The following is a 12,714-nucleotide window of genomic DNA, read 5'->3' as shown; positions in this document are numbered from 1 at the left end:
GCTGGTTCTTCAAAAGTTTGCTTGTGCGTGTCGAAGTTGATCAGAAAACTGCAATTAGCTAAATGCTGAAATCAATTCAAAGGATACGTCCATTAATGCGATCATACTCCGACACGTCTCGAGGCTGAAACCTTCTGTCTTTATGTCACTATCTGTGAAGAGGCACAGCTCAGTGTGAATGCTGAGCCCACTGACAGCAGTTGGAATTGTGATCTTTTCAGCATACTTACGTTTAGAAAGCACATTTTTCATAATGGTCTTGAGTTCGTTGGCACAAATCTGCATGTCCTGAGGGAGGAATGATTTGTTCCACATTAGCAGACAGATGAGTGTCTTTATAGTGTCGTCCTCACCCTCACTATGTAACACTCACCTCACCAGCAATCTGTTGGTAAATGACCCTGAATTGCTTTTCCTCCTCAGTCTCCTCAGGTTGGAGAAGTTTTTGCTGAAGGACAGAAAGGAAAAAAATTATTTACAAAGAGAGGGTCATCAGTCACACAAAGAAAGTGTGGAGACTTAGTGACTGTGACAAAGGACATTGTTCAAGAATTCTTGTGGTTTTTTTCCAGATTCAAGTTTGCAAACCTCAGCTGCACTGTCATCTTCTTTTTAGAAGAGACTTTCTCCTGGGAAACCTTCCAAACAATCCATACTTGTTCAGTCTTTTTCTAATGGTACTGTCATTAACTTTAATATTTAACATGCTTACTGAGGCCTGTAGAAGATTTCTCTTTAACAAAGTCATATGTAAAGGTGGTGTTGTACTAAAATATATTGAGAGGGTGTTGGGCTTGTGTATTGTTTGCATACATGGTAAATGGACTAGTTCTTATATAGCGCTTTTCTACTGTTTTGAGCACTCAAAGCGCTTATACAGCACGTTTACATTTACCCCATTCACACCCATTCATACAAGCACTTCCATGATTATCTAAGCTAAGTGCTTTTTATTATCTAACATTCACTCACATTCACACTCCAATGGTTGCGTCGGAGAGCAACTTGGGGTTAAGTATCTTGCCCAAGGATACATTGGCATGCAGCCTGGAGTAGCCAGGAATCAAACCGCTGACCTTCTAATCAGTGGGTGACCTGTTCTACCTCCTGAGCGACAGCCACCCCTGAGCAAAGTGCAAAATCTTAGAGATGTTATCTAATTACCATATTAACACCTTTATGAAAAAAAAAGGTCTTTATAGGCAAAAACAGATGCACCTAATAAGGTGTAAAGTTAGAAAGGGGTTTTTATAGCTTCAGTCAGTCTATTTGATCATGAAGTGTTACAGATATCACTGGATATATCTCCTTATGGTGCCAGAGGAGAGTAGCACATGGAAACAAAAGACTATGGACAGCTAGGGCTAGACAGGAGAACAGGTGCAGCCGAGTCACTTGAGCTGAGTTGGCTTCAGGCGCAATTATTTTATTCCCAGTGATGTTATTTGACCTGATGTAGATTGCATTTTGGAGTCATCAGGAAGATATGACAGGTCAAAGGTTAAAATGAGCTGTCTGCCATTCGAAGAGTCAACATTAAGAGTTTATCTGCTGTGACCTCGGGCACATTACCTTTGGTTTCTTTCTCTTCTCCCCCTGAATCATATCGTGGCCGATTTCTTTGTTGGCACGTGCTCGGTCTGACACAAATACAATGGGCTGGCGTGTGGGTGGTGGGAGAGGAGGGTTAGGAAAGACAAAAAGAATAAGAAAAAGTCAATTTTTAGTCATCCTACTGATTATAAGCTGTGTGTTTAATATTGTATCTGCCAATACTTCTAATAGCTGACATGGTGGAAAGGGCTGGTGAAAAAGTAAGAGTATAAAAACAGTCCAACAATCCTTCTGCTGCATGCATTCATTACCTTTTCTTTCTTTTTCTTGTCTTGCTGATGACCAATAAGACAGGGAGAGATAGAAGGATGAAATGAGATGAAATGGAGGAGGAAACACTTGGAAATTCAAGTCTGTTAGTTAGTCTGAGTATAGAACAATATGCATCAGGACGAGACGGGACAGGTCGAGAGCAAAGTTGATGAAATATGTAAGATGCACAATCGGGATTTAAACTGTATAAAAATTCAAACTGATATTGCAGTGTTCTGTAGGCCATATTGATCTGGTAAATAATTAAGAGGTCAGCGTATGTACAAGTAATACATGTGAGCCAACTGCTCTAAACACTTTCAGATTTTATTTTCTGCTGTTGGCAGTGTATGATGTCAGTGAGAGTGGATATCCTTATGGTACTCTCTAACATTGAGCTCTGAAGCAAGTTGACTTACAGGGAGGGGAGCTTGTTTCAGACAGTGGATTAACTGAGGGGTGCACCAAGGTCATGTATTAGGTAAATAAGGACTATTTTTGAACTGTGACCATGCAAAACTACTCTAGTTGAGTCCAAGAATATGGAGTTGTAAATGAGCACGATCACTTATGTGTATTAAAGTTAAATGTGGCATCTAATGTCTGTCTGCTGCACTCCATGGAAAGATGACTGATATTTTGATATTGAATGAAGTGGGATTTTTACTCTGTGATATTTTTCCTCTTTTCTGCTTTTCAGTGCTTGGGGTGCAAATCAGCCTGTAAAGAACTGCACCTCCATATTTGTCTGTGTGAATTAAAAACCCTGTCTTTGTGTATTCAACATCCCAGTTTTTCTGTTGCAATAAAAATCCCATAAAAGTAAACTGAAAGCTCTAGTCAGTCAAAGAGGATATAAAACTGTGCAGGTGTCAGGGAACAGCACTCCCACCAATAAGTGGGCACTGAATGAGTTTCAAACATGTTTAAAAACAGTTTAGTCAGGATTGGAAAAACATCACCTGATCTACTGAGTCTCAATTTCTGATGGTAGGGTCAGAATTTGGCATAGACAACATGAAAGCATGGATCGATCCTGCCTTGTACCAACAGTTCAGGATGCTGCTGGTGGTGTAATGATGTGGGCACACTGAGCACACTCTTTGGACCTCTTAGTATTAATTAAGCATCATTTAACTGCTACAGCCTACTTGAGTATTGGTGCTGACCATGTCCATCCATTTGTGACCACAGTGTACCCAGCACTGATTTGATTTTTATCATGTAGCCACTATAATTACATTTTTATATTTTGTACCTTTCAGTCTACTTACTTGTAAATCAAATTCTCTTTTTGGTGAATAATACCTGCCAGTTTGTGCTTTATTAGCACCTCATGTGTAATATGTCACATTGCTGTCAAATCTGAAAAGTGCTTCATCATTTTTTTAGGTATTGCATATTAAATATAGATTTCTAGACATGAAAGATAAACCTGTACATTATTTTATCCACTGCAATATCAGTCAGAATTACTCAAAAATATTTCAGCCCCATTGCTTCTAACATTAGGGTGCAAACCTGTGTTTGATCTGATCCAATTGTGTTCTCTGCTTCCCTGTGAAGAGAAGCACATACATCAGTGGTGCCGTCTTTCTACATCTTGTAGTTTTAAAAACTATTTGGTTGTCAACAATCCCCAAAATAGCATCAACTGTACCACTATCAGTAATCCTTACTCTGATGTGCTCTGCTTCTCCGAGAAGACCCTGAGGATGAACTCTCCTTCTTCGTGGGGTTTAAAGGTTGTGGGGATGACGACGTACTCTCCAGGAGGCAGACGATAGCGCTCCGTTACCTCCCGCAGGTTAATGTAGGTCTTGCACTTTGCCTTGGAGGCTGTATAGAGGAAAAAGTCCTTCTGGAGATGTTGATTCTGCCCACACATCTGTGTGATGGAAGTGTAGAAATGGAAGTGTAGAAATGGTGAAATATTAGTGAAATATTATAATAATAACTTTTCTTTATCCCTTTTTAATATATGTATCGAACAATTTTGCTTTTTTATTTTAAAAATAAAAAAATGCATCAATGTACTGCAGTGCAGAAATCATACAGTGGATATATCTATGTGTAATACAAAGTAACACAATAGTGGGATATAATCATTTTATAATACTGGCTGGATCTGCCATCACAAATGATTTTCACAAAGATTTGCAGCTTCTCTCTATTTCACTAGTTTTCATAATAAGCTATTACACAGTGTACTGCCATAGTCAACAGACAACTCTCTTGAGGATACAGGTTAATACAGGGGAAACACACAAGATGGTCATACCTCCTTCGGCACCTGCAGATACAGAAAAAGTTAAAGGTTACATTAATTCTGAAATCCTGGACACGCATACTTTCTGGAGGAAAGATGAAGCGTGATCACTACCTTATAGATGGAAAAGCCGATGGTGAGAAACATAGCCCCTTGATGGCGCTGCATCCTTCTACCTTTCTGCATCAGTGCCACAACAAGAGTGCAGGCCACTTCATCGTCCTCTGGGTCGTCATCCTCCTCATACAGCTGCAGCCGATACTGAGGGTTTGTCCAGAACGTGTCTGTAAAATACACAAAGTAAATCTGCAGCATAGTGCCATATAATAGAGATTAGAAAATGAAAAAAGCAAAGCAAAACATGAATTATATAAGAGCGAGTTTAAACAATATCATCTAGGATAAAGGCTAAAAGCTGATACAAAAAAACAAAAAACAAAGCCTACCTGGGAAGTTCCTACAGCCACCAGCAGAGCTTCCTCTCACCCAGCGACCCTCATGGACCGACACCGTCCAGCTGTGCCTTTCATCCCCCTGCAGCGTGTCGGGGGTCAGGTTGCACATCTCCAGCTTGGTGAAATTCTTTGTGAAATCATCAAAGGACATCCTGGAGTGAAACAGGAAAGAAGAATGAATCAGGTGTCTTACACTGTCTGCAGAGTAAATACAGTCACTTTTGAAGTTATGTTCACTACTCCCCCACAATGCAATGCGAACAAACTGTTCACAGGTGGAAAAGCATTAAGTAAATAGTAGCAGATCAACTCCAAAGATTTTGATTGTATTATTATATCATAGAATTACTTCTGACTGTAAAATGTTAAAAAAAAATTTTAAAAAACCCAACATACTACAAGAAAAAGTATTTAGAACACAGTCTGCAGAATTTATATATATAGGACGGATTTGGGACTAAGGCAAGCCTGAGGCCAAATGAGTCTGCAAAGCTCTTTGCAGACTCATTTGGCAGTCAACAAACTAGCTTGGTGGATGGATGGGTTTTGTTATTTTGTTATTTATAAGTTTTTATCAGTAGTGGGGGAACAAAGAGGCTATGCATGGTGGCAAAGGAAAAGTCACTCTATGGCCAGTGTCATCTCAAAATAGGTAAATTAGTATTGCCCTGTATCAACATCAGATATCTGAAGGCCAGCTGGGATTAGAGCTGAATATCAACAGTGATCGGCTAGTATGTATTATAGTGGTAGCTACTCACAAAATTGTTGTGGAGAGATTTTACTCTGAACCAATCAGGACCAGTGTTTGGTCAGCAAATGCTGATGTAATTAAAAGTGCATGTGGAAAAATGAGGATGAAGTAAAAGTCACAGCAGTTCCACTCACCAGAACTCACTTCCCTCTATGGTCTGCTTTTTCAGGTTTTCTCTGTCTGCGATGGAAATGGTTGACCACTCCTTTGAACTGTGGAAAGATCAAACAGCGTACATACAAACTAAGGAAATAGCTGCTGCATTGCAAGAAACGCATCAGCTCTCCAAACCACTTTGTAATTATGCTGGCAAATGCAGAGACCTCCAGCACCACCATGTCTTATTTAAATGTTGTATGGTGCTGTATGTTATGAGGAAAAATATACTGACTTTGCACTCCAGGCTCCCTTCCAGAGCACGAAACCCCAGGGATTGCGCAAACGAATCAGGCGAATTCTTGTGTCCTTTGAGACCTCATCACACTAGCAAAAAAAGGAGGAAAAAATAACCCAAAAAATGTCTTGTCTACCAAAGAATACGTAATGTGCATTTATGTGGACATCTTACTGTACCTCCTCCAGGCTTATGATGGAATAGGCATGACCCCTGACCAGTCCCTGGTCAGTCCTAGTTTCTAGTTCACTGGCTGAAGAAACCTGACAGACAAAGCAGATGTCAGAGCAAAACACAGACTCCAGAGTAGCTTTGCATGATTCACAGTTCTAAATAATCCTTATTTATCTTATATTGAGCCTTGGTGTGGCCTCTCAGTTCATTCTCTGTCTGAAACAAGCCATTTTAGCTCCTCTCCCTTTAAGCCAATTTTCTTTGGATGGGATGGGCCTTGCATCCCATCAGAAGATTTGAACATCAGATGGGTGGGACTATGTGTCTGAGATCGGCATATTAAGGATACCTGCTCTATGTGACATCATACAGAGCAGGTATCCTTAATATGCCGATCTCAGACACATAGTCCCACCCATCTGATGTCCAAATCTTCTGATGGGTGGGACTATGTGTCTGAGATCGGCATATTAAGGATACCTGCTCTATGTGACATCATACAGAGCTAAAGAGGAGCAAAAAATGTCAGTTCACATTTAAAACTTGCTCTTAAAATTAAAGAAAAATGTCAGAATATAAGTATTATAGGTCCCCACAGACACTTTAATCTCTGCTGCAGTCTCTCACACATACATCTATGGAGCAGCCCATCAGTGAGCCTCTCTCGAGCGCCTTCTTCATGATCTTGTAGAGCTCTTTGGGTGCCTCAGACAACTCAAAGTACTCAGTAACTCCACCTGTGAAATCCTCCATGGCTTCCAAAGTGTTCCCTCCTTTCAGTGCTTCATAAGACCCATGCAACCTGAGAGAGAGGTCAATCATTCTGGTCAATGTGCTGACATGTCTGTTCTCCAAGGTTGATACCTTTCACAGAGCTTGCTACCAAACTGGGAAACATGAGGACACTGGAGGTGTGTGGCAAGTCAGTGTGAGACCACACTGCAAAAAAACATACAGCTTAATAACACAGTTAGCTCAGGATCAGCTGTTAAATCTGGTTTCAGGTGAGAGGTTAGGAGTTTAGATTGCATTAAAAACACCTGAAATGGTTCATTGTCAGAGGTTTTTTTCTTTTTGGTAAGAAAAAACAAGAACTAAGGACAAAATGTAAAATGTCTTTTGGTGTTTGGACAGGAAATCAGAACCGTACTGAAGAAATTAATAGCAGCACATGCCAGATGATGACGTGCAGACCTGCACGACTGTACAGGACATCAATAGGCTCTGCTTACTTGGCATAAGCTTTTTCCAAAAGAGCGCTCCAGAACTCGTTGTCCCTGAAAGATTTAGTGAAAACCAGCTGATTGTTGCAGGTGGGAATGCGGTCGTCCACAACCACATCAATCCATTCGCCATAACGCCAGAACTGAGTTTGGAAACGACAGAAGAGTAAAAACCGGAGAAAATCATTAATGAAACAGCAGAGAAAATATATTTACTGTGCAAGGAAAAGACTTTTTAAAATACTTTTTGTTGTCATCTAATCGAATGTGAGCTACACTTGGTGGAAGGTATATCTACTCAAATACTGATTTTGAGGTACTTCTTTGCAATTTTATAATGTTTTGTAACACTGTTCTTATTCTAATATATTTTAAACATTAAACCTTTTGCCTCATTTTATTCATTTTACTGACTTATTTATGAGTGAGTGCACATTTGCAGAATCAAGTTATTCACACTAAATGCAGTCAAAAAAAATAAATGTAGGTGCATTTTTACAATTTATCCAAGAGTATACACCAATTAAGAATAACAATATGACCACTGACAGGTGACATGAATAACACTGATTATTTCTTTATTGTGCCACCTGTTAGTGGGTGGGATATATTACTCAGGAAGTGAACATTTTATCTTCAAAACTGATATGTTAGAAAGAGGAAAAATGGATTCGAGTGAGTTTGACAAGGTCCAAATTGTGATGGCTAGACAACTGGGTCGGAGGATCTCCAAAACTGCAGCTCTTGTGGGATGCTCCCGGTCTGCAGTGGTCAGTACTTATCAAAAGTGGTCCTAGGCAGGAACACTGGTGAACCAGCGACAGGGTCATGAGTGGCTAAGGCTCACAGATGCACATAGGGAGTGAAGGCTGGTCCGTGTGGTCCGATCCAGCAATGAGCTACTGTAGATACTGTTGTACTATTGATAGAAAGGCGTCAGAATACCCAGTGCATCGCAGTTTGTTGTATATGGGGCTGCATAGCTGCAGACCAGTCAGGGTGTCCACGGAGCAATGCAAGAAGGTGGTTTGGTCTGATTAATCACCTTTTCTTTTTGCATGTGTGTCACTCCCCTGGGGAACACCTGGAACCAGGATGCACTATGAGAAGAAGGCAAGGTGATGGGGGCAGTGTGATGCTTTGGGCAATGTTCTGCTGGGAAACCTTGGGTCCTGCCATCCATGTGGATGTTACTTTGACACATACCACCTATGTAAGCATTGTTGCAGACCATGTACACCCTTTCATGGAAACGGTATTCCCTGATGGCTGTGAATAATGCATCCTGCCACAAAGCAAATATGGTCCAGGAATGGTTTGAGGAGCACAACAATAAGTTTGAGGTGTTGGTCTTCAGATTCCTCAGGTCTCAATCCAATTGTGGGATCTGTGGGATGTGCTGGACTAATAAGTCCAATCCATGGAGACCTCACCTCACAACTTACAGGACTTAAAGGATCTGTTCCTAACATCCTGGTGCCAGATACCACAGCACACCTTCAGGGGTCTAGTGGAGTCCATGCCTCAATATTGTGTTGGTCTCCCTTTTGCTGCTTTGGCAGCAAAAGGGAGACCAACACAATATTGGGCAGGTGGTCATAACGTTATGCTTGATCAGTGGAAAAATGTATTTCTAAAAAATTACTCTCCCCTTAACCAGTAATCATAACAATAACGTAATATATTTAAATCTAAAATACTCTGGCATATTAATTATTAATACTGTGTGCTTTTACTTACTTTATCTACTTTTTAAGTTGTAAGGATTAGAGATTTGACAAATATAAAATGTTATTTATTCATGGCACAATGCCTAAAATGTCACATTTAAACCTGGAAGTGGAATATGCCAGCATAGTTTTCAGTGAAGCTCTGATCCGGGGGAATCACTCTGTACAGCAGCTTCTCACTCAGCGTGAGACAAACGATGGCAGCCAGCAGCCAGCAGTCACCTGTCAACAATAGATTCATGAGCTGTGAAACCACTACATCCAAACACAAAGCAACACAGTTGTCACAGATTGAGACCAAATTGCTGCAGGTGTCAGATATGTACAGTACCAGTCAAAAGTTTGGACATAAGTGCGTCCAAACTTTTGACTGGCACTATATGTATGTTATGATTTATGGAGCTGATCCCAGCTGTCACAGGGCAAGAGGCAGGGTACAACAATCTGTCCCAGGGCTAACACATACAGACAGAAAACCATTCACTGTCACATTAGCACCTACCATCAAATTAGAGTCACCAATTAACCTAAACCCATGTGTGTTTTTGGATTGTGGGAGGAAGCCAGAGTACCCAGAGAGAACCCATGCAGACATGTGGAGAGCATACAAACTCCACACAGATGGCCCGTCTGGTAGATTTAAACCTGGGATCTTTGTGCTGTTAACTTAGCTCAACATGCAAGCTTAAAATACTGCTGTAATATCTTTTTAAATGTGTGAAATTTGGGCGAAATCAGTTTTTCAAAAGCACAAACAGTTCAGATATTACCCAATTCTCCCTGACAGATGTCTGTTCTGTTGGCACCATCTATGATGAACTGGGGGTTTTCACAAATTTCCTAGAAGACAAAAAGTGTTAGAAAGGGAATTTTTTAATATGTTACAAAATCTCAATCTTTTCACATTATGAAAGTACTGATGCAATCACTCAATAAACCAAAGGATGTTGTCTAGGTGCAAACCCTTCAGTGCATTCTGTGTTAGTGGATGACGAAAATGAAAATGGCGAAAAGACTGAATAATCATTCCTTCCCTGGAGAATCAGTATCGAACGTCAGTTGTTACGTTTTATTCATTCATTCAGGAAGTGAAAATCTTGAGATTAAAAATTGCTTTTGCATAACTTCCTGGGCCCTGACAGGCAGTTAATCCATGAGAAACCAGAGCCCCAAGAAAAAACCAGGACTCTCGTTCTGTAGCAACAGTCCTAACCAGTGTGTGGAACATTGGCTTTGAATATGAAATCAGATTCAAAACCATGGTTACCAGTTATTTGGACAGATTAAGCTCCTGGCTGTAATCAAAATGTTGGTCAGATTGCAGATGATAGTTTGGGCAACAATTTCTGTGCAGCTGTTTGTGTTCAGACATCTTTAAGCTCAGATTTATGTTTATTCAGTTTTCTGTATAACAAAATCAAACAGTTTTGGTCCTGGGATCATCTTATTACAAATCCAATTCCCAAAATGTTGGGGGCACTGTCTGAAATGTAAATAAAAACAATGCAAAGATCTGCAAATCTCATAAGCCCATATTTTATTCACAGTAGATTAACATATGGGTTTAAACATATTGAATGTTTAAATTGAGAAAATGAAAAGTAATAGTTTATTTAGAATTTTATAGCAGCAACGTGTCTCAGAAAAGTTATGATGAGGCAACAAAAGGCTGGAAAAGCAAATAGTACTAAAAAGAAACAGCTGGAGGAACATTTTGCAACTAATTACGTGAACTGGCAACAGGCCAGCAACATGATTGGGTATTAAAAGAGCATCTTTGAGAGGCAGAGTTTCTCAAAAGTAACAATAGGCAAAGGTTCACCAACCTGCAAAAAAAATAAATGTGTACAAGCTGGAACAATTTCATAATGTTTCTCAGTGAACGATTGTGAAGACTGAATATCTCACCATCTACAGTACATAACATCATCAAGAGATTCAGAGAATCTGGAGAAATCTGTGTGCAGGGGACAAAGCTGAAAATCAGTATCGGATACCCGTGATTTCTGGCCCTTAGGTGGCATTGCATTAAAAGCGGGCATGATTCTGTCATCACTACATCACTACATGAACACTTGAGGAACCCACTGCTGGCTTCTTGGGACCAAGGCACATTTAAAATGAACTGAGGCAAAGTGGAAAACTGACCAATCGAAATTTGATTCTTTTTGGACAACATGGATACTCCATCCTCTAGACCAGGGATCCTCACATCCAGGCCTCGAAAGCCGGTGTCCTGCAGGGTTTAGATGTGTCTCTGCTCCAACACACCTGAATCAAATGGCTAAATTACCTCCTCGGTAACCTAATCAAGTCTAATATAAAGGAGAGATGAAACACTGTTCTGAGGCACCTTTGCGTGATTATTATTTACTGGTGTATAAATTAGGTCAATATGAAAAGAATCTGGAAATTTTGACACAAATGGAATCACAACTGGGAGAGGAGCCTGGTATCAAAATGTAGGTAAAAAGGAGACTCTTATGTTATCACATTTTTTGACCATCCACTTATTCAACATGGGGAAATGACCCTTGCAAATTTACCCAAAATTGACTTTTTATTGATTGATTGTGTGCTTCTTGCATTCATGTTAGATTTAAATTCCTCATTGCATCATATTAGATTATGATTTACTGAGGTCTTTATTTTTTTGCATTTTCTATGAAAGGTAAATTTTGCATGGCTTCATTAAATATGCTAAAGCTGTAGGAAAAACAGCTGCATCGGAGGGGGTCGGGTTGGAGGCACTGATTGATTTACCATGTAACGATCTAGCTGCTCATCTAACACTTGTGAACTATTATTTGGATCCAAGTTTGAATCCAGGAATAATTCTAAATGAGTATTTTACATTCTGGTATTGTTCCATAAGTGCTGGACTTTTCTCGTGTCTGCTCATGCCTCTTGGTGTTAATGTCTTTCTCAGTGTGTTTGCAGGTACTATGAATGTGTCTGACTGCCTTTTGCCAAATGTCCTTTTAACAGCTGCTGTCAGGGCTACAAGTCTGACACATACACCTCAAAAAGCAAAGCCCTGGAAAAGTACCAAATCTTTTTGGGAGTGTGCATCATAAAAATATGAAACTCTGAGGTCAACGCTGAGTTGCCACTTTATGTCCCAGCACCAGCTGAGAGCGATCGTCAGCGTGAGAGTCAGCTGTCTGTGATTCTAGAAGGTGAGAACCGCACGCAATTCATCGTCAACCATGCAGCTGCGTGAACCTGACACTCCAGCCATGTGGTGTGGAGGAAGTGATAAGATACACAGATTTAAGAGAAGAAGCTATGTAAACATGTAAGAGACTCATTTGCATTAAGTGCAACTTGGCCAAAAGGACATGACTGAATACTGGCACTCACCGAAGGACGTTTCCAGTCAATCTTCATTGAAGGTTTCCTACTGTAGAAAAGTGAGGAGTCATTTGCAGGGAACAGAGGGTCTTCAAACAGAACCTTCTTCTTCACATATTTGTCTCGCAGCTCCAGAAAGGTCTTAAGACGCTTGGCATCTTTGACAGCCTCATTTCTGTTGAGAATTGCTGAGTAGATGGAGTTTGAACCTGTGTAAGGGTAGTCAGCTTTGGCATCCAGCTGGAGAGATGTTTCAGTTTCATAAAGCACGTTCACCTTTGTTTCTTCAACAAGAGGCACTTTGACATTATGTTTCTTGTCTCCCATCTTGTCAGCCCTTGGTGCTGCTCTTTCAAGGGCAAAAGGGAAACTGTTGCACAAGAAGCTTCAAAATAGCCCAAAGAAACTTGTAACCTCCCTTATTCCGGCGCTCACTTTTAGTTCCTTTATTTGCTGAAAAGTACTGTGATAGGTTATGGACATTCACCAACCAGG

General features: G+C 40.3%; 1 protein-coding gene across 2 annotated transcripts in view; it reads right to left on the bottom strand.

Annotated features, from left to right (window-relative positions):
- capn3b (calpain 3b) overlaps positions 1 to 12,714 on the bottom strand; it is a 15,101-nt gene extending 2,387 nt beyond the window's left edge. The window contains exons 1-18 of one of the 2 annotated variants that reach the window (XM_030720809.1): positions 12,229 to 12,714; positions 9,636 to 9,705; positions 8,969 to 9,087; positions 7,145 to 7,278; positions 6,546 to 6,714; positions 5,918 to 6,001; positions 5,736 to 5,827; positions 5,479 to 5,556; positions 4,582 to 4,742; positions 4,250 to 4,419; positions 4,148 to 4,159; positions 3,546 to 3,754; positions 3,388 to 3,424; positions 1,866 to 1,889; positions 1,573 to 1,659; positions 374 to 448; positions 231 to 288; positions 88 to 152 (exon numbers count right to left, since the gene is read on the bottom strand). In XM_030720809.1, the coding sequence (XP_030576669.1) occupies positions 88 to 152; positions 231 to 288; positions 374 to 448; positions 1,573 to 1,659; positions 1,866 to 1,889; positions 3,388 to 3,424; positions 3,546 to 3,754; positions 4,148 to 4,159; positions 4,250 to 4,419; positions 4,582 to 4,742; positions 5,479 to 5,556; positions 5,736 to 5,827; positions 5,918 to 6,001; positions 6,546 to 6,714; positions 7,145 to 7,278; positions 8,969 to 9,087; positions 9,636 to 9,705; positions 12,229 to 12,546 (1,962 nt within the window). In that variant the 5' untranslated portion in view covers positions 12,547 to 12,714. The remainder of the gene's footprint in view (positions 1 to 87; positions 153 to 230; positions 289 to 373; positions 449 to 1,572; positions 1,660 to 1,865; positions 1,890 to 3,387; positions 3,425 to 3,545; positions 3,755 to 4,147; positions 4,160 to 4,249; positions 4,420 to 4,581; positions 4,743 to 5,478; positions 5,557 to 5,735; positions 5,828 to 5,917; positions 6,002 to 6,545; positions 6,715 to 7,144; positions 7,279 to 8,968; positions 9,088 to 9,635; positions 9,706 to 12,228) is intronic. The other variant, XM_030720810.1, reaches the window with a different exon arrangement.

This window comes from Archocentrus centrarchus, chromosome 24, assembly GCF_007364275.1.
Source record: "Archocentrus centrarchus isolate MPI-CPG fArcCen1 chromosome 24, fArcCen1, whole genome shotgun sequence".
NCBI classification, from domain to species: Eukaryota; Metazoa; Chordata; class Actinopteri; order Cichliformes; family Cichlidae; genus Archocentrus; species Archocentrus centrarchus.
This window is presented reverse-complemented; position numbering and strand designations above follow the sequence as displayed.